Source organism: Mustela nigripes, chromosome 1, assembly GCF_022355385.1.
Source record: "Mustela nigripes isolate SB6536 chromosome 1, MUSNIG.SB6536, whole genome shotgun sequence".
In the NCBI taxonomy this organism is placed as follows: domain Eukaryota; kingdom Metazoa; phylum Chordata; class Mammalia; order Carnivora; family Mustelidae; genus Mustela; species Mustela nigripes.
The window spans coordinates 171,704,791-171,727,645 of record NC_081557.1 but is presented as its reverse complement, the minus strand read 5'-3'; the positions used below and the strand labels follow the sequence as shown (position 1 = coordinate 171,727,645).

Below are 22,855 nucleotides of genomic sequence, written 5' to 3'. Positions count from 1 at the left end.
CATCAAATTTAGAAAAGTGTCAGCCACTGTTATTTCAAATATATTGTTTGTTCCCATCTCACTCACTCCTTCTTTGGAACTCCAGTTACACACATGCCATGCCACTTGAATTTGTTGCACGGCTCATTCATACCTTGTTTGATAAATCTTTGGGTTTTCTAATCTTTTCTTCTGCTGAGTCCTACCTGTAGTTAGTTTCATCCAGTATATATACTTTTTTAATCTCAAATATTGTAGTTGTCAACTCTAGAAGTTCAATTTGGATCCCTTATATTTTTCATGTTTTTGATTAACCGTTTTAACATGTAGAATACAGTTATAATAAATGTTTGAATATCCTTGCCTGCTTATTCTAACGTCTGTGCTAGTGTTCTGGGTGAATTTCAGCTGATTGATTTTTCTCATTATGAATCATATTTTGCTGCATCTTTGCATGCCTAGTATTCTTTATTGGATATCAGATACTGCGAATTTTACTTTGCTGGATGTTGAGTATTTTTGTATCCTTATAAATATTCTTGAACTTTGTTCTGAGATGTAATTAAGTTACTTGAAAACAGTTTGATCCTTTCAGGTCTTGGCTTTAAGCATTTTTTTTTTTTTTTAGATTTTATTTATTTATTTGACAGACCGAGATCACGAGTAGTAAGAGAAGCAGGCGGGGTGGGGGGGGAGGCTCCCCGCTGAGCAGAGAACCCGATGCAGGGCTCGATCCCAAGACCCTCGGATTATGACCCGAACTGAAAGCAGAGGCTTTAACCCACTGAGCCACCCAGGCGCCCCAGCTTTAAGCATTCTTACATAGGACCAGAAATCCCCAGGAATCACAAGTGGTGAGAACGAGCATTGTTCATGGCCCTGTTTGAATGTGGGCCCTGTCACCTAGAATTCTTTTCGGTGGTTCCTTCCCCAGTCTGTGGTAGTTTCATCATACCCACGTGCTGATGAATACTCACTGAACACTCAGAGGGCATCTGTTAAGAAGCTCCAAAGGTCTCTTTCTATTCTACTCACTTCTTTCCAGTACTCGATTCTGTGAATGGTAGCTGCTTTGGTCTCCTCAGACTCTCAAATCTGTCTCCTCAGCTCAAGGAGTCCCTTAGGCTCAGCTAAAGTTCCGTCTCTCTGCACCACAGTCTTGGAACTTTCTCAAGGTAATCAAATGGAACAATTATACAACTTCTTAATTTACCTGTCAACTCTCAGGGATCACTATCCTTCTTTGCCTGATGTCCAGTATCTTAAAAATCATTGCTTTCCATATTTTGTCCATTTCTTGGTTGTTTTAAACTGAAATGTATACCTGGTCCCTATTATTCAATCTTTATGGGAAGCAAAAGAATTCTTATTTAACATAATTTTAATAAATTTTAATTTAGATAGCCACATTTGGCTAGTGGCTCTTATATTAGATAGTACAGTTAACAATTGCTGTTTTTACCAAGATTGATTTTTTTAAATGCAAATGTAAACTACAAATGGGCATATTTAAAAAAATATATCCTTTAATAGTCATCTTATTGAGTTAATTCAATCATCTCTCAGTTCAGCCCTGTTAGAGGCAGTCTCATATATATTATACATTGGAATTGTTCAAGCTCATTTCAGGTAGAACTCCTGTCTCCAAACTCCATGTTTTCACATTTTTCTGAATATAAACAGATTCAAAATAACAGTGTTGTCACAGTGAATTGTAAGGATGAAGGGATGAAGAAACAAGTTGAGCTTTCAGTTTTTTCATTCTAATGACCATTTGGAATTTTTGTTTTTAAAATATAAAATAGTAAAACAATGCAGACAATAGTACATACAGGACATATTTTACCAAGTTTGAGTAGTATTTTTTAAATGAAACTTATTCTTTATTATAAATGTATTTCCTTTTCTTAAACTGCAATATTATTGGGGCATCTGGGTGGCATCTGCATCTGCCTTCATCTCAGGTCATGATCTCAATGTCCTTGGATTGAGGCCTACATCTGGCTCCCTGCTCAGTGGGAAGCCTGCTTCTCCCTCCCTCTGCTGTTGCTCCTCTGCTTGTGCTCTCATTCTCATTCTCTCTCAAATTAATTAACTATTAATTAAATCTTTTTAAAAGCCTGCAATATTATTATTCATTACTATAACAGACCTATATATAGGTATAATTTTTTCCCTTTTTCACCAAATGCATTTATTATGTAGTTAAAAATATTTATCAATTTTTTCTTATTTGTACTGTACTATGTTTTTTATTCTTTTATTTTTATAAACATGGTTTTATATATATGAATTTCAGTGAAAGAAATGTTTGCTCTTCACATTTTTCTGCATAATATATCATTCATTTCTTTCATGGTTTTTACTGAAAATAATTTTGTTGTGTAAGAAGTAATGTTTTATAAAAGTATCTGTTCTGGGGGCACCTGGGTCGCTCAGTTGGGTTGAGCATCATACTCTGTTTCCACCCATGTCCTGATCTCAAGGTAGTGAGATTGAGTCTGGTGTTGGGCTCTGTGCTCTTGCTCATGCAGAGCTTGAGATTCTGCTTGAGTTTCTCTCTCTCCCTCTCTCTTCCTCCCTCCCTTGCTTGCTCTCTTGCTGTCTCTCTCTAAAATAAAATATATTTTTTTAAAGTGTATGGTCTGTGTGTCAAATACACTAGGCTTGCCATTTTTTCAATAGATGAACACTTTTTTGCAACTCATATTCCAAAGGGCTGGTTTCTTTAACATACAGAGTTCCTACAAAACAAAACAAAACAGCCAAACAAACAAGACAGCAATCCAGTATACATCAGCAAAAGATACGGTTAGTGCAAGGAGAAAAATAAAACTCTCTCTTAAAGTTTGAATGTACTGAAAGATGTTCAGCCTCGCTCATTGGGGAAAATTGCAAATAAAATTGTACTCTGATAACATTTTTATATGCTAGATTGGCTAAGATAAAAAGTTTAGTGAGGCATATGTTCTATGGTCAAGATTATGGAAAATAGACACTGCCATAGATTGATGATGGGAATGCAAATCAAAACCTTTACAGAGAGAAATTAAGCAATATCTATCAAAGTTAAAAGTGCTAATTTTTTTAATTCAGCAGTTTCACTCCCAGGTAAGTACTGACATGTATTTAGTATATGTGGGAAATGATGTGTATTATATAAAAAGATTCACTGTAACATTGGTTATAATGACAAAACATTGGAAAGGGCCACTGGTTGCAAATTGCACTGATGTTGGGGGGCAGAGTTAGGAAGGAAAACATGAGCTCATGTGCAATGATGAAATCTAGAAAGATTCACAAAGGACTATTAAATGGTCGACTCTGAGGTGGACCCATGTAGGTTGAATGGATAAGGAAAGAAAGGAAATATGCTTTTTATAGGCACCCTTTTGAACCTATTTATAATATTCTTTTGTGTTTCCTGTTTTTAAAAAGTTAATTAAAAATAAAAACAACAAAATTTCAGCCATCTTACCTTCATAATAAAAAACAAAACAAACAAACAAACAACAAAAACCCAATAAACTAGGCCAATGATTTTTTTTCATCTCTGACGCAAAAATAATGGAATTGATCCCAAAGCAATATTTTCAATTTTTTAAGAGCAAGGTATCAGGGTCCACCCTACCTATGCACACCATAAAACCATTTTTCTACCATTTCCAACAACAACATGCTGGTCCTAGTCCAAACAGGATAGTTATTTAAAAAAGAAAACAAACAGCAAAAATATCAAAATTCAAATTCTTTATGCAAATTAAAACAATTCATCATTATGTATTAGTAGAGAAATATTACTTTTTTATCTGAATAGGACAGTGGCTGCTTAAGTATCTAATAGTCGAGGTATCAGAGCATGACTTTATATCAGAAACAGGTATAATACAAGATGGACAGATCAAAGGAGAGAAAAAAATGTAGAAAAAATTGCTAGCAAAGACCAGGATGAGAAGAAACTGAAGCCACAGAGGGGCTAAAACTCTTCCAATGGAAAGACTTCCCATATAGTTATTAACTTTCAGAATAGAAGTTCTTTATTCACTTCTGGGGAAAAAAAACAAAATTCCATACTATTTACTCTTTTTGAATCTTTTCCATTTTTTTCCTCAGTGTTTTCCAGGGATATGATGATTGTGCCAGTTAGTTAATGCCATGATAATAAAATCACCATAAAATCTCAGTGGCATAAAATTTTATTTAGTGTATTAGTCTGCAGGTTGGCTGGTGATCAGGGGATCTAAGCTGGACTCTGATAGAGTATTTCTTTGCTAGCCTGGCCTTGTTCTTCTCATAGCTATGGCAGAGAAGCAAAAGGACAAACCATTTGGACAAATACTTTCCAATCTCTTGTGTCCCATCTGCTGACTTCCTGTTAATTAAAGCAAGTCACATGGCCAGACCCAGAGTCTAGAGTTAAGAAAATACACCCTGCCCCCAGTGAGAAGCACAGCAAAGGACTGGAAGGTAGGGAGGGTAGAACTAGAGCCACTTGGAATCCGCCACAGTTGCCATCATATTTGCATTTCTATAGGGTCTTAAATGTTTATTTGGTTTTCCCATGTATTTTTCATTTGATCCCTCAAACAGTTCTGTGAGAATATTATTTTTATTTTCCACATTTTATGGAAGAACAGAATCAGAAAGTAAAGTCATTTACTGAAGATCACATAGCTACGTAGCAGTGGAAGGGGGGCAGTGGAGGCCTTTTCTGTGCTTTGGTCATTGTTGATGGTTCTTTTTCCTTTGTTTATAGAATATAGATGAAAAACAAAAACAATGGACAAAGACAACACAGGTAAAGCTATACAGCTGTATATTGGGGTGAATAGGAGTTTGTTTCTTGTTTTCTAATTGCCAACCATCTATTTAATATTGTGTCATTGTAGCCATGCCTAGAATAAAAAGACAAAATTCACATCAAAATAATTGCTACATCATTGCAAATAACCAAGGAAAGGGCCAAAAACAAACCAAACAAAAACAAACCCATATACACAGAAAAGAAAGATAACTAAAGGAGTTGAGTCATGTTTTGTAGATGAGTAGACTATAGTCATGATTGCTAAAAATTTTTGAACATGTGCTTCTAGTGTATGTGAATATATTTAGTAATAAATAATAATTACACTGCTATATAAATAATGCACCCTAAAAAACAATTTTAAGTACATAAATAATATTTTAATAATGTTCATCAATCTCAATGAAATAATGTCATTAAACACACTTTATTATTTTTAAAAATCTTCATTTGCCTTAATGGCATATTCGCTGCAAAAGATTCTTCAGAAAGAGCAACACACAAGAAACACATAGGGAGAGGTTCATCATTAATGATACCAGATATAAATCTATATTTCAAATACTCATTTTAATTCTACTAACTGCGTGACAGGACTGACTTCTGTCATATTTTATTTTATTTTATTGTCAAATAATATAAATAAAATTATTTAAATAATATAAATAGAATTATTAAATTTTTATTATATTTTATTTAAAATATTTTATTATATTTATCATATGTTATTGTTTTTACCCCCATGATGTGGCTAATGAACAGCTTCTACTGGGGTTAGAGTTGTAGACTCTGCCATTTACTTTTCCAGCGGTGTTGTGTTTTGGCATTTTTTTCAATCCAACATTCATTTCATGCTATGAATCTTTAAGCCACTTACCCATTTGTGAAGATTATTTTTAGTTAAAACTAAATCATATAACCCATAACAGTCCTTAATATGGCACATGTATATGATCCTCCATCTTTAAACAAAAACCTTCTCCTTACTCAATATCCCCTTCCAATTATCACCCCATTTCTGTGTCCCTTTACATCTAAACTCAAAAAATTTCCTATTGCTTTTGCTTGCTTGAGTGTCTTTCTAAACCATTCTCATACTCCACTCCTGCTGTCTCTTACCAGTTTCCTGACCATGACCATCCCATTTAAAGCCTACGAAATCCCATATGCCCATTCCCTAAATACATTCTGCACCATCCCTCCTGTGTTTTGCTAACACCAGCCCTCTGCCAGCATCTGTCCTTCCTCACCTTGCTCAAATGCTACCACCTCCATGAGGCCTTTTTAAATTCCCCAAGGAAAGTTAAGCAATTAATTTATTAATTCCCCTAGAAAGCCTAGCTCTCTTCCATTCTGGCTCTCCAAGAGGACTGTGTTATATTTGTTCCACTGCTATATCAATTACCACAATCTGCCTTCTTCCCAGTTATTATGTTTCTGTCTTATTGCCTAGATATCAAGCCCTTGGAAGACAGAGCCCATGCACATTCATCTAAAAGAAACTTTATACACAGTGGGAGTTTAACAAATGATTTTGCATTTATTAATAAAATTGACCAATTTATTCATCAGTTCATTCCACAAGACTATATTTAGCACCAATTTTGTTACTTCTTAACATGACTTATGAGATTCATTGATTTCTTCCAAGGCAGGATTTTATGTTGTCTTTAGGATAATAATAGCTCCTATTGATTTCATGCCCAGTACCTGTCAACCATTATATGTGTAGAATTTCTAATCCTTGCAATAGCCTTGCAAGAAGCTATTACCCCCATTTTCCAGATGAGGAAACACACATTTCATGAGGGCAAGGGCATATAACCGTAAGTACCCAAACTAGGACTTGAAGTCACATTTGTGATTCTGTAAGTCACTACACAACATCCCCTCTTCTGTACTGTGGGCTTTCCTTCACTTAATCATCTTCAAAAAGAAGATTTTAGTTTGTCAATGTTTATTTTGTGTTTTACAGCTTTCTGCAATAAAAAAAACACCTCAAAATGATCTGGTAGACAAAAAGTGCTTAACTGAAAAATACACACATCTCTCCTGCAGCAAAGTCTTCTGCCAACCGTGGCAGAAATGCATTGATGGGACCTGTATTTGTAAACTCCCATATCAGTGCCCAAAGAATGGTACCACAGTGTGTTCAACTAATGGGAAAACCTACCCAACTTACTGTCAGCAAAAGAGTGTTGAATGTCTTCGTCCAGAGTCAAAATTTTTAAATAGTGGAGCATGCACAGCTCAAGGTAGGAAAAGCCTAGTTGAATTTATGATGTAACAAGGAAATTGTTTGCTATACTTTCTATTAGAAAGTGAAATTAGAAAATAATTTTGCTATGAAATGTTATGATGCCAATTCAAAATTCCTCTCTAGACCCAATTGCGATTATAACCAAAGAAATTCCGGTCACCAGAATATAGTTAGCCTTCAAGTCCACTGCACAAGGCCCTGAGGCCAGTCCTTCCCCCTCAGTGCCTCTGCCACTCTCTGCCGCCCAGCCCTTCCAAATTATCCCCACCCTCACTTTGACTTGGCCAGTAGAACTATGCCCAGAGCCGTTGAGTTGGTTCAGAATCCAATGAACAAGTCTTTATGTGAGGTTGATGCTAATAGGGAGCTGTACCTCTAGACCTCCAGTTCCCATAATTTCTTCCAGCATCCATCCCATCAGCCCCTACCCTTAGGGAGCCCCAACCCCACTGGCCTTGATCTAAGGGGAGCTCGGGCCACTGCTAACCTAGGACATGCTCTAACCTAGCAAACTTGGCACATCAGACAAAAGAGCTTTTCTACACTCCATCCAGGTTCCTAATGCAGTGAGGAGGCCAGGATGCCAGTAGGTGGATTTGTGGAGTGGTTAAGGTTAGGAGTCTTAACTGTCAGATTGAGTGGCAAGCCGCTCCACCCAAACTCAGTTATTGACAAGCTACGTCACTATCAGATCGCATTTTCCACATCTGTAAAATGTGAATGACACTAGTTCCTAACTCATATGACCCTCATGAAAATCAAATAAAATGATGTATATAAAGGTCTTCACACAATGTTTGGCACACAAAAAGAGCTCATGTAATTTTAACTATGACAGCAAACCTCAGGCTTATCTTCTAATATTAGTTATCATAGGCACTTCATGAACTGATTGAAAAAACACTCAAAACATTCTCTTTTTAAAGATTTATTTGTTTTAGAGAGAGAGGGAAGGAGAGGGTGCAGTGGGGAGGGACAGATGGGGAGGGAGAGAAAAACTCAAGCAGAGTCCATGCTCAGTGAGGAGCTTTACTGGGGCATAATCTCACAGAGATTGAGATCGTGACCTGAGTCAAAACCAAGAGTCAGGTGCTCAACCCACTGTGCCACCCAGGCACCTCAAAACATTTCTTTTTAGTTACCATGACATATGCTGGCACACAGCACCTAAGTATCTGTGTGATGCTGAGTGAAGAGGTTGAGGCACTGTAGAGCAGGAAGACGAGAGCTCCTACTGCCTGTTGGACAGGAGGGAAGCAAAACTGGAGATTACTTTGTCAGTGGCAGGCTTTTGTTCTCTTGAGTTATTAAATGCCATAAATATATGAGAATACATAAAACTTTTTTATGTTCTAATTATTGTTTGGCTTACATTGAAGAGAACACACTTGGGAGTGAGATCAATATGGTAGCTTTCAATTCCTGGTTTCCTCACTGGAGCAAGCAACTTAACCTCATGTGTAAACATGGGATAAATAATCAGTGTAGTCTTCACAGGGCTGCCTCATGAAATAATTGCTTACTATTATTTGTTAAAATCTTCATGGTGTTCAAAGTTAATTTGAAATTCTTTTTTTTTTTTTGTTATTTTAAAGGCTTTTCATCAAGAGGTGGAAAGGTGAATGCTTAAATATTGCTTATTGTTTTGGTTCTTTTAAATTTTAGGACAATTTGGTGTTTCTGTAAAGTACGGAAATACCACTTCAGAAGGAATTGTTGAAGTAAAACTTGTAGACCAAGATAAGGAAATGTTCATATGTAAAAAAACCTGGAGCATTACAGAAGCTAATGTGGCCTGTCTTGAACTTGGATTTCAGCTGTGAGTGCTTGTTGTCAGTGGATTTTCCCAGGATTGGTTTTATTGTTCCAACTATTTGCTTTTTTTTTTTTTTAAGATGATTTTATTTATTTATTTGACCGAAAGAGAGCATGCAAGCAAAGGGAGCGGGAGAGGGAGAAGCAGATTCCCCGCTGACCAGGGAGCCTGAGGCAGAGCTGAACCCCAGGACTCTGGGATCATGACCTGAGCCAAAGCAGAGGCTTAACCAACTGAGCCACCCAGGCGCCCCAACTATTTGCTTTTTGATTACCCACTCTTTCTCTGCCTTAATTTCCTCTTATGTAGCCTGAGAATATTAACTACCTGTCTCATAGCATTGTTATGAGGATTAAATATGTTCATGTTTCACTAGCACTTAGAACACCCCTGAGCACAGAGCACATGTAAGTTGGTTGAAGTATCTGGATATATGAATCCTTTGTAGTTCCAGAGAATTGTAAATATGTTTATTACCATCTGTCTCTACTTGTCTATAATTGTGTCCACTTTTTCATACCTAATATTGTTTATCTATGCCTTCTCTTTTTATCAGTCTTAAAGAGATCTATTTACTTGTGTTTTTGATTTTTACATTTTATACGTAAATTGTCTCCTGTGACTTTCTCTCAACTTCATTAAGTTTGTTGTCCCTCTCCTTTTCTCTACTGTATCTTTCCTCATTCCTTGAGTTAAATACTTACTTAACTCCTCAATTTGTAACTTTTCTTATTTTCTAATACAAGCATTTAAGATACAAATTTCCCGCTAGATAATGCTTCATCTGCATTCCATAGATAATGCTTCATCTGCATTCCATAAGTCTCAGTGGCATAAAGGTACACATTATTTATTGTTCAATTTGAAATATTTTTAAATGTTCAGTATAATTTCTTTTTTTGATTTAGAAGTTTCTTTATTACTTCCCTAATGAATATATATTTGCTTTTAGTTAACTTTTTGTTATAGAGTTCTTATTTAATTGTACTGTGGTAAGAGAATGGTCTCTATATGATGATAATTGTTTAAATATTTGTTATCACTTGCTTTGTGCTAAGTATATTTTATTTATTTTGTGCTGAATATATTTTAAATGTTTCATGTGCAGGGTTCTATATGATAAATATGTTGTCCATTAAAAAAAGTCAGCCTGTTAACTGCTTTGTTCAAATATTTTCCTAGCCATTTACATACAAGCTTTCTATGTCTTTATCTTTTAAATGTGTCCTTTACAAACAGCATGTATCTAGATTTTTTTTTAAAAAATCCAATATGACAATAACTGTCTGAATTAGTCCATTTACAGTATTGTGATTATTTACATTGTTGAATTTATTTTCCTTATCTTATTTTAGTAGTAGTATTTACCCTGCCTTTTCTGTGTACTTGTTTCTTCCTATTCTAATTTCTATTGGGTTTAATAAAGCTGTTGTATTTTTTAAACCTCCCACCCCCCTCTACTTGGTTTGTAAACTATATACACCCTATTTCTGTTCCTTTAGTGATTATCACCTTATTTATACCATGAATTCTTGACTTAGGAAGTCCTCACCCTCTTAGGAATAATATAAGGAATGTCACTATTTCTACCAAGTTTCCAGTATTTAGTTCCACATTATTTTTCTATATCCCCGAAGTTAATTTCTATTATTATATAATAAGCAGTTGTTATTACTGTCATTCAACTAGTGCTTACTCAGGTTTATTTCATGTTTACCAACATCTTGGTTTGTTGCTGCTTCTTACATTTTTCAACTTTATCCTGAATTTATTTTCTGTCTTCTTAAACCACATCTGCTAGTAGTTAATTAGTGAGAGTATCTTATTAAGTTGAGGCACAAGATATTTGTGGTTTATGACAGTTTGTGACCTACAACCTAGAATTCAACCTAATGAGAAACCTCTCTCCGTCTTTGATCGCCCAGTATTTTGCTCTTATCATACTTTGTATGAGCTCATAGACAGACTTGTCTTACTGTATTTTATTTATTTATTTTTAAAGATTTTATTTAATTATTTGAGAAAGAATGAGAGAGATCACAGAGGTAGAGGGAGAAGCAGACTGCCTGCTGAGCAGAGAGCCCCATTTGGGATTGAGTCAATCCTAAAACCCTGGCATCATGACCCAAGCCGAAAGCAGACACTCAACCAACTGAGCCATTCGGGAACCCCCAGACTTCTCTGATGTTAGCCAGGGGTATTTTCCTTACTTCTTTAAGAGCTCATTGAGCCCCTTGACGTGCTCCCTGCTCAGCTGGGAGTCTGTTTCTCTCTCTCCCTCTGCTCCCCCTCACCCACATGTGCTCTCTCCCTTTCTCTCAAGTAAATAAATAAAATCTTAAAAATGAAAAAGAAGAAGAGCTCACTGAATGCATTTTATCTAGTACTTTTAGATAGTTTTAAATTGAGATTTTTTTTTTTTTTTAATTATTTACCTGTGCAATTGCCCCAGTGGCTCTTCTTTGCTTCGATGCTGTTTGGCACAGTTTTATGACTCCTTTTTACCATCATTACTGATCTGAAATCATTAAAAATGCCTTTCTTAATCCCTTTAAATATCTAATATTTATATTGCCATTATTGCTTTGTTATTGTTTATATTTACCTAATACATCTTTGCCCAGCTTCTTATTTTTAACACCATTTCTTTCTAAAGAGAAGCAGGGAGCAATTGAAGGTTCTAGCAGAATATTTTACTGGAACTTATCATCTCTAGTGTATAGAGTCATAGAGGTAGCACAGATTCTAAACAAATTGAGAAGTCCAAGCAATGGCATATAGATGCCAAAATATCCCCTTAATATTGTCGAGGCTGAGTTGAGGACATGGCTAGGTTTTAAAAAAAAAAAAAATGAACATGCTATAATTAAACCAAATTAATCTCCCAAATTCTAAGCAACAATGGGGCCAACCAAGTAAGCCTTTCAGCATGAGGCCTGTGAAGAGGTCCCCAAAAGAAAAATGGAAAGGTGAGCTAACCTTGCCTGATTTGTAATTCCAAAATTCCCTGATTGATTATTCTACTCCTGTTCCTTGAGCAAAAAGGAGTTAAGAGATGGAGAGAAGCCAAGAATGATGCATCTCAGGTTGGAAAGAAATATCAGGAGTGTGGAAGAAAGCATTTTTAACAGGAAACAGAGAAGAGGAAAGTACTATTTGCTGAGTGTTTGCCAGCTTTGAATTTTGGCTAGCCAATGTAAATTGATTGTTTTCATCACTCTTTACAAAACCAGCTGAGAGTATCCTATTCCCTTTTACAGGTTAAGAGACTGAGGTTCAGAGAATTTAAGCATCTTGTTCAATGTATCACTCATATGTAGAAAATTAGAGGAAATTACTTCAGTTCCTTACCTCCTAAGGTAAGGTTATAAATGCAAAGTACTAATCATTCTACCCTAATGTTTCATTTATTCTAATTGTAGAGGTGCTTTTGATATTCAAAAACAGTTTGAGTTTCCTGAAAATGTCTCTGTAAATTCCACTGAATGTCTCCAAGTGCATTGTCAAGGATTCGAGACAAGTTTGGCTGAATGTACTTTTACTAAGAGAAGAACTAGAAATGACCAGGATTTTGCTGGTGTGGTTTGCTACACGCACAATACAGGTTGGTAGGGGAGTTGCATGAAACTTCCAAACTTCCTTCAAAATTGTTTATTGCATGCCACATCTGTAGTAAACAAACGTGATAGATACTCAGTTGCAGTAATAGAGGCAAAATCATTTTGGGGGCTTTAGAATGTAAATTGCTGCTTTTCCTCTATTGTACCTCTTTTGCGTTTAAATATTACTTCTCTCCAGGTTCCTATATGGGGAGCAAAGTTGCCTGACTCCTCTTTGCTTGCCGAAACATCTGGATTGAAGTTAATACAACAAACATAAGTAATGCAAATATCAGAAGAAACCTCAATATCTCCTTTGAGAGGGCCAGTCTACACACTTCAAAATGTCTTTAAAATATTCAAGTGACCACAGTCTCAAGACAGTCACTGCCACTTTTCTCTTTGGTCCTGACACTGAAATATTTTAGTCACATGTATGGTTTTAAAGGCTAAACACTTTTTTGGAGCTTAAAAAAAAAATACCATCGAAATATAAATGACACTGCCCAAGTAAAGGGATGGAAGTGAGGATTCTTGTGGCGGCACAAAAGGAATGAGTGAGCACCCGTGCTTGCCGGTGTGAGCAAGGACCTGTGGTCCCTGAGCCCCTTCCCCAACCTCAGCAAGCATAGACCTCTGCGGTAAATACTGGTTTTCAGAGATACCAAAGGGACTCCATAAGCCAGCTCTGGCATATGTTTTCCTTATTTACCATATATATTATGTTGATGCTACCAATACGTTTTATATCATTTACTATTTGATGCCTGACTTTATCTTAATGTCCTAATTATTCCAAATGTAATCAAGATGTCACCTACAACTCCATACATAAATTTCACAAAGAGGTGCTCCTGGGTGGCTCAGTGGGTTAAGCCTCTGCCTTCGGCTCAGGTTATGATCTCAGTGTCCTGGGATCGAGCCCCACATCAGGCTCTCTGCTCAGCGGGGAGCCTGCTTCCCTCTCTCTCTGCCTGCCTCTCTGCCTACTTGTGATCTCTCTGTCAAATAAATAAAATATTTAAAAAAAAAATTTCACAAAGAGAATTCCTAATTTACAGCTCCTCCAGCAAATGACTCGTTTCACTGTGTGAATGGGAAATACATTCCTCAGAAGAGAACCTGTAATGGTATCAATGACTGTGGAGACCTGAGTGACGAACTGTGCTGTACAGGTAGAAGATTCGCCCACTCCATCTCAGATTCTATCCTACTGTATTTTAAGTATGAAAAAACAAAAATAAAAACCTTCTGCTATTTATGTTTGTGTAGGATGCCGAGGGAAAAGTTTCTTCTGTAAGTCTGGTGTTTGTATTCCAAACAAATACAAGTGCAACGGCGAGGTGGACTGTATTACAGGAGAGGATGAAGTTGGTTGTGAAGGTAATTAAGGGTTTGTGTTATGTTTTTCTATGACTTGATCTGGGGACCCAGAAACTTTCTTTTAGGTAAATTATAATCTTAAGTGAGTATAGGGGAGTCTTAGTAAGAGTACTACTGAGTGGGCATTTGAAGAATAATGGAATGTTTGTTTCTCAAATTTTCTTTTATTAAATACATTTGTTATTTCAGAACATTTTTTTAAAGATTTTATTTATTTATTTGACAGAGATCACAAGTAGGCAGAGAGGCAGGCAGAGAGAGAGAGGAGGAAGCAGGCTCCCACCAAGCAGAGAGCCCAATGCGGGGCTCGATCCCAGGACCCCGGGATCTAGTAAATGATCTAGAGCCGAAGGCAGAGGCCTTAACCCACTGAGCCACCCAGGCGGCCCCAGAACTTTTTATTAGTAAAGCTCCCACATAACAAAAATAGATTATGAGAATGAACCAATATGTGCCTCTCTCTCCCTTGAACAATTAGCAGAGTTTTGCCAGTCTTGTTCAGCTTGTTTGTTTGAGTACTTTGAAGCACACTTGAGATATCATGTCACTTCACCTAGATGCATTTCTAATGCTACACTTTATACATACACAATATACTCTCATTAGTATTCCTAATAATAGTAATTCCCTAACATTGTTTAATAACAGCCCATGTTCAAGTTTTCCCAGCTGTTTCAAAAATATATTTTTTAAAAGATTTTATTTATTTATTTGAGAGAGAGAGAGAGCAGGAGGGAGAGGGAGAGAGAGTCTGAACCAGACTCCAAGCTGAGCCCAGAGTCCAGAGCCCAATGGGGGGCTTAATTCCACAACTGTGAGATCATGACCTGAACTGAAACCAAGAGTCCTCGGATGCTTAACTGACTGATCCACCCAGGCACCCCTCTCAAACACAATGTATTTGAATCAAGTTTCAAAACAATCTAACATTGTATTTGATTGTAAGGTTTTTAAAGTAGCTTTTATTCTTTAAGAGTTACCCACCTGGAAATACAGTAGTCCAATATCTTTGGGACACAGCAAAAGCAGTTCTAAGAGGGAACTTTATACCAATTCAGGCCTATTTCAAGAAAGAGGAAAAATCCCAAATAAATAATCCAACATTTTATCTAAAAGGACTAGAAAAGGAAGAACCAAAAAAGCCCAAAGTTAGTAAAAGGAAGGAAATAATAAAGATTAGAGTAGAAATAAATAAAGACTAAATTAAATTAAGTTAAATATGCCAATGAAACCAAGAATTGGTTCTTTGAAAAGATAACCAAAATTGATAAATCTTTAGGCAGAGTCATTGAAATAAAAGAAAGAAGGGTCAAATAAATAAAATAAAAAATGAAAAAGGCAAAGTAACTGACACCATAGAAATACAAATATTATTAAAAAACATTTATGAAAATGATATGGCAAAAAATTGGACAACCTAAAAGAAACTGAAAAATTGTTAGAGACATATAATTTTCCAAAATTAAATCAGGAATAAATAAAAAATCTGAACAGACTGATTACTGGTAATGAAATTGAATTGGTAATTTAAAAAAAAAAAAAACAGAACTCCCAACAAACAAAAGTTCAGTACCAAATGGCTTCACAGGTTAATTCCACCAAACACTTAAAGATTTAATATCTATTCTCAAACTGTTCCAAAAAGGAAGAAGAAGGAAAACTTTCAGATTCATTCTACAAGGCCAGCATTACCCTGATACCAAAACTAGACAAAGACACTACAAAAAAAAAAAAAAAAAAAAATTACACATCAATATCCCTAATGAAAATAGGTGCAAAAGTCATCAACAAAATATTAACAAGCCAAATTCAACACTACATTACATTAAAATATTAACAGACCAAATTCAACAATACATTACATTAAATCATTCACCATGATCAAGCAGGATTTATTCCAGGGATGGTGGTTCAATATCCTCTAATCAATCAGTATGCTATATCACATTAACAAAATGAAGGATGAAACATACTATCATCACAAAGATTCAAAATAAGAATTTGACAAAATTCAATATCCATTTCATGAAAAAAACTCAACCAAGTGGGTTTAGAGGGAATACACTTCAACCTAACAAAAGCCATATATGACAAACCTACAGTTAATATCATACTCAGTGGTGAAAATCTGAACGCTTTTCCTCTAAAATCAGGAGCAAGACAAGTATGTCCACTATTGCCACTTTTGTTCAACATAGTACTGAAGTCCTAACAATCAGACAAGAAAGGAAGGAAGGAAGGAAAGAAGGAAGGGAGAGAGAGAGAAGAAAGAGAGGGAATTAAATTTGTAAAGAAAAAACTGTCACCATTTGCAAATGATATGATACTCTACATAGAAACTCTAGGGGTGTCTGGGTGGCTCAGTCAATTGAGCATCGAATTCTTGGTTAGGCTCAGGTCATGTTCTCTTGGGTCTTGAGATGAAGCCCTGCATTGGACTCTGAACTCAGTGGGGAGTCTTCTTGAAGATTCTCTCCCTCTGCCCCTTCCCCCAAACAAATAAATAAATAATTAAAAAAAAAAAACAAAAAACTAAAGACTATACACACACACACAATGAGAACCAATAAATGAATTCAGTAAAATTGCAAGATACAAATTTAACACTCTTATATCATTTGTGTTTCTATATACTAGTAATAAACCATCAGAGAAAGAAATTAAGATAACAATCACATTTACAGTTGCACCAAAGGAATAAAACACCTAGGAATACATTTAACCAAGGAAGTGAAAGACTTACACTCTGAAAACTATAAGACATTGATGAAGGAAATTGGAAGTGACACAAATAAATGGAAAGATATACCATGTTCATGGATTGGAAGAACAACTATTTTTTAAACATCCATATTATCCAGAGTAATCTACAGATTTCACATAATCCCTATCAAAATATCAATAGTATTTTTCACAGAACTAGTGAAAAAGAATCCTGAAATTTGTATGGAACCACAAAAAACCCTGAATAGCCAAAGCAAGCTTGAGAAAGAACAAAGATGGAGGTATCAAAATCCTAGATTTCAAGATATACTACAAAGCTGTAGTAATCAAACAGTATGGTACTGGCACAAAAGCAGACACATAGATCAATAAAACAGGATAGAAAGTCCACAATAAATTGATGCTTACATGGTCAATTAACCTACAACAAAGGGAACGACAATACACAATCTAGAAAAGACAGTCTCTTCAATAAATGGTGTTGAGAAAGCTGGAAATGTACATTCCGAAAAATGAAACTGGATCACTTTTTTTCACCATACACAAAATAAACTCAAAATGGGTTAAAGACCTAAATGCATGTCAGTTAATTGAATTTAAATTTAAAAAGAAAAGATCTAAATGTGAAATCTGAAACCATAAGACTCCTAAAAGAGAGCATAAGCGAAATCTCTTGGGTGCCATAGCAACATTTTTCTAGATATGTCTCCTCAGACGAGGGAAACAAAAGCAAAAATAAACTGTTGGGACTACAATAAAACTAAAAGCTCTTGCACACCAAAGAAAACCATCAAAATAAATAGATGACCTATTGATTGGGAGAAGATATTTGTGAATGATATATCTGAGAGGGGGTTAATATCCAAAATATATAAAAACTTATACAGTTCAACACACACACACACACATACACACACACACACACACACACACACAAACTTGATTAATAAATGGGCAAGGACTGAATAGACATTTGTCCAAAGAACCAAAGAAGACATAGAGATGGCCAACAGACACATGAAAACATGCCTAATCATCAGGAAAATGTAAATCGAAACCACAGTGAGATACCATTTCACACTAGTCAGCTTGGCTAGTATCAAAAAGACAAGAAATAGTAAGTGTTGGCAAAGATGTGGAGGAAGAGAACCTTTATGCACTGTTGATGGGAAATTAAGTTGGTGCAGCCACTATGGAAAACAGTATGGAGGATTCTCAAAAAAAAAAAAATTATATATATGTATATACAACTACCATATGATCCAGCAGTTCCACTACTGGGTATTTACCCAAAGAAAACAAAAACACAAATACAAAAAAGATTTATGCATTCTATGTTTATTGCTACATGATTTACAATAGCCAAGATATGGAAGCAACCTAAGGGTCCACTGACAAATGGATGGATAAAGAAGATGCAATACACACACACACACACGTGTGCACGTGCACACACACACACTGGAACATTACTCAGGTCATAAAAAAGAATGACATCTTTCCATTTGCAACAACATGATAAACCTAGAGAGTATTTTGCTAAGTGAAATAAGTCAGAGAAATACAAATACCATATGATTTCATTTACATGTGGAAATTAAAAAACAAAACAAATGAACCAACAAAGAAAAGCAAAAACATATATGTAAATACAGACAACAAACTGGTGGCTGCTAGAGGCGGGTAGTGGGGAGAATTGGGGGAATTAGTTGAAGGTGATTAAGAAGTACAAACTTCCAGTTATAAAATAAGTCATGGGATGAAAAGTACAGCATAGAGAGTATAGTCAATAATGTTGTAAGGATGTTGCATGATGACACATAGTAACCACACTTGTGGTCAGCATTGCATAATATATAGAATGGTTGAACCATGAGGTCATATATCTGAAACTAATATAACATTATATGTCAACAATAGTTTAATTTTTAAAAATGTTACCTACTAGGGGGCCTGGGTGGCTCAGTGGGTTGAGCCTCTGCCTTCGGCTTAGGGCCGTGTCCTCGGGGTCCTGGGATCGAGCCCCACATCTGGCTTCCTGCTCAGCGGGGAGCCGACTTCTCCCTCTCTCTCTGCCTGTCTCTCTGTCTACTTGTGATCTCTCTCTCAAATAAATAAATAAAATCTTAAAAAAAAAAAAAAGTTACCTTCCAATCCACCCCCAATTTTTTTCATGCCATTGATTTTTAGAGAAACTTGACCATTTGCCTACAGGATGTCCCTTATTCTGGATTTATAGAGATTTGATTAGATACAAAGTTCAATATTTTAAGCAAGAATTCTTGATGGGTAGTGTTGTGTCCTTTTTACTACATAAAATGTCATGTTCTCTGTGAACTCCACTTCTAATGATGCTAAAATTGATCACTGGACCAGTTTGATCTTTCCTTTAAAATTTTCCCCCACAGCCTTTCATCTTAATGGTTTTTAGGGGCCTGTGTGATTGCTGCCTAGATCCAATTTGTCTACAAGAACTGTAAGATGGTGAATTCTAAATCCGCATTCCGTCTGCATTTATTAACTGGTTTTCTATAGAGAACTTTACTTTATCAGCTGTTTGGTTTCCATGAAATGCAATTCATAAAAGAAAGGAAACATAGTTTTAAATTTCTTCCCTTTACTTACCAAATTTCAAAGCAATATGTTAATGCTCTTTTTTTTTTTTTTTTGGTGCTCATCGTTAATGTTCTTTGGTTTTTGGTGCTCATTGAAAAGCCTCTGATGGTAAAAATGCTTACTAGGTACCTACTCTGTGTCACACAGACTAACTTCTTGCTTACATCAGTGCTTTCTTGAAGTTATTATATTAATTAATTTTCTCAGTGACTATTTATTAAGTTCTTACTATGTGTGTCAGGCCCTGTTCTTAAAAATAGAATCTAATCATTTTTATATTCCAAATGTGATTTAGAGCTAAGCATTAAATATGTGGTAGATATATATATGGATAAATGAATTGATAATAATTACATTGTGTCATTGCTTGGTATTATTGAACTTTATTGAAGTCCTGTTTAGTTTCCCATTCACATCAGCTCTTAAATATAAAAACACACTTTTTTAGGATCTCAAATCATATTATTTCTTTTGAAGTTTATATAAGCAGTTGAGCAAAAAACTTTTATGTCCATCAAATATAGTTAAAACCTTAGTAAAGAGAAGAGAGAGAAATTTCCAAACATCTTTTAGGGAGGAAGACAGTAAGTCATGACTCTTGCTGGTGAACCTTGAGAGTCATTCCCTCCTGGTTCATCGAGATAGAATTGGGACATACAACATGGAATATAAGTTTAAGGTATACAACATAATGACTTGGCACACATATATTGAGAGATGATGACCACAGTAAGTTTAGTTAACATCCATCATGTCATATAGTTACAATTTTTATGTGTGTGTGTGTGATGAGAATGTTTAGGATTTACTCCCTTAGCAACTCTCAAGTATACTATACAACCATGGTAACACTAGTCACCGTGCTGTACATTACACCCCAAGCACTTACTGATCTGGAAGTTCGTACCTTTTGACTAGGTTCACGTAATTTCCCAGACCCCTCCCCGCCCCTAATAACCACAATTTGATCTCTTTTTTGATGGGTTTTTTTTGTTAGATTCCACATATAAGTGAAACCATGCAGTATTTGTCTTCTGAAGTTCTATAGTTTGATTTCACTTTTTCAGTATAAAGATATTTGGGGTTTCTTCTCCTCCTCTTCTGTCCGTTTTACCTCCCTCTCCTTCTTCTGATTCAAAACTCTAAAGTTTAAGTTCAAAGAACACAATTTGTTAGCTTATCAGGGAGAAAAAAAAATCCCACTATCAGGGAGAAACTATAACATAAATATTGCTTTTTTTAATTTTTATTTTTTTTAAAGATTTTATTCATTTATTTGACAGAGATCACAAGTAGGCAGAGAGGTAGGCAGAGAGAGAGGGGAGGAAGCAGGCTCCCTGCTGAGCAGAGAGCCTGATTTGGGGCTTGATCCTAGGATCCCATGATCCCTGAGATCATGACCTGAGCCGAAGGCAGAGGCCTCAACCCACTGAGCCACCCAGACGCCCCAAAGCTTGCTTTTTTAAAAATCAAGTTCTTGAATCCATATCAAAAATACATTAACTCAACTGGCATTGTTACTTCAGTTTACCCTTCTTTAAAGTGAACCCACCTTTTGTATTTCAGTAATGGTTCTAATTTTTCCCTCTCTAAGCAAGAGCAAATGAGAGAAGAGATGTAAAATAAAAACATTAATATATTCATTGATCTTTCAGTGGACAGATCAGAATCACTCAACCAAGGGAAGTTTGGTGTATAACTTGATTTCATGTATCCTGGAAAGCCCACCTTTAATAAATATAAGTTTAAAAGAGTTATAAATTTATATAACTGTATAGTAAACTTGCTGTCCATATGTGCTCAAATATATCCAAAACATACACCTTTTTAAAACTCAAGTAAAAATTATTTCCTTGATATAATGAAATTGGTGTGTGTTTAAATGCAATATGAAACATCTGTTATGTGGTATTAAAAATCAAAGAAAGATGGCATACTGTGATTCCCTTTTATCTTTGTAAAAAATTAAGTTGTTATACTGTTTCTAAGATATTAATGATTGGTGTATATTTTATCCAGGTGAATATTATCTCTCCTAAAATAAATGTTTTGTTTTATTTTTAGGAAATGGAAATTCTGAAATTAAAGGCCATCCTGAAATTATAGGTAAATCCATTTTTATAAGAGAAAATTTATGTTACAGAAATGAAAACAAGGATAAAGCTTTATAGTTTTATGATATATGTATATCATTGATATGGTACACATTTTTCTCAAAAATTATCCTCTGCTGTGGTAAATTTTTGTGTTTTTTTCCCATGGGACTTTTTACATGTGGCTCGAGGTAAAAATTTTATTGAATTCTTGGAATATTGCAACAGAATTGAAGCAAAACAAAGCAACTGTGTCTTCTTATATATATTTTTAAAGATTTGTTTATTTTAGTGAGACAGTGTGTATGAGAGAGAGAGTGAACTTTGGGAGGGGCACAGGGAGAGGGAGAGAGAGAATCTTAAGCAAATTCCCCGGTGAGCCACCCAGGTACTCCTCTTCTTATATTTTATCGTAGCTACTAATTGCACATATTATGATCACGTGTTAGCAATTACTCAGCTTTCTCATTAGTGTAGGCAGAGAGGTCTTTTTAGCATCAGCTCAGTACTTTCTCAGTCAGTGTTAGTAACTGTTCCCTACGTTATGTAAGGACTTTGTGAATCGGAGTTGAAGAAGCAGCTTTCCTTCTCTGACCCAAGCATTTTGCCTATTCTAAATGCAAAAAACCACAGCACCATGAGTCTCACCATTCACTTGTACCAACAGACACCTCTAGTTGGTGCCTGCAAAATTTCTCCATAGTTCATCCTGAGCCTTCACAATAACCTAGATATAGAAAGGAAATAAGATGGTGTGCTTTGAGGATTTCTACTGTCCTTTTTAAACAGAGGACAGGTTTTTGGATACCTGGTGGCTCAGTGGATTAAGCATCCAACTCTTAATTTTGGCTCAAGTCACAATCTCAGGGTGGTCAGATCAAGACCATGTCTGTGGAGCCTGTTTAAGATTCTCTCTCTGCCCCTCCCCCACCTGTGCTCACCCATGCATGCACATGCAATTTCTCTCTCTCTCATAAATCAATAAATCAATCAATATTGGACGGGTTTTAAGATAGAAAATTATGATCAAATTTTAAATAATCTTAATTATTTGATTTTTCTTATGAACACAACCATAAACATTGAAACTTTTTGTTTTGTTTTAGAAGAGACACAATTTTTGACTGCTAATATGGATGAAGGTAACTTAAAATTATTCTTTTTTACTAGTGCTTCCCTGGTTTACATCTGCATTTTAATGTTGTGTGTGTATGCATGTGTATATGTAATTAATTCAAGCAACAATTACCTTTGCTATCAATGTAAATAGAAAAAAATAACATTACTCTTCTCCTTATCACTTTTAAGTAAAATAAACATAAATGCTCCACATCACTCGGCATCAGAGAAATACAAATCAAAACCACAATGAAATACCACCTCACCTCACAATGAGATAACAGCCATAGTCAGAATGGCTAAAATTAACAGGTCAGGAAATGACAGATGCTGGCAAGGATGTGGAGGAAGGGGAACCCTCCTACCCTGTTGGTGGGAATGCAAGCTGGTGCAACCACTCTGGAAAACAGCATGGAGGGTCCTCAAAAAGTTGAAAATAGAGCTACCCTATGACCCAGCAAT

General features: G+C 35.6%; 1 protein-coding gene across 3 annotated transcripts in view; it reads left to right on the top strand.

Annotated features, from left to right (window-relative positions):
* Positions 1-22,855, top strand: part of CFI (complement factor I) — a 49,565-nt gene that overhangs the window by 8,598 nt on the left and 18,112 nt on the right. For 2 of the 3 annotated variants that reach the window (XM_059377198.1, XM_059377214.1), the window contains exons 2-9: positions 4,736-4,777; positions 6,759-7,038; positions 8,709-8,862; positions 12,282-12,463; positions 13,520-13,633; positions 13,731-13,841; positions 21,246-21,287; positions 22,381-22,416. In XM_059377198.1, the coding sequence (XP_059233181.1) occupies positions 4,736-4,777; positions 6,759-7,038; positions 8,709-8,862; positions 12,282-12,463; positions 13,520-13,633; positions 13,731-13,841; positions 21,246-21,287; positions 22,381-22,416 (961 nt within the window). The remainder of the gene's footprint in view (positions 1-4,735; positions 4,778-6,758; positions 7,039-8,708; positions 8,863-12,281; positions 12,464-13,519; positions 13,634-13,730; positions 13,842-21,245; positions 21,288-22,380; positions 22,417-22,855) is intronic. The other variant, XM_059377206.1, reaches the window with a different exon arrangement.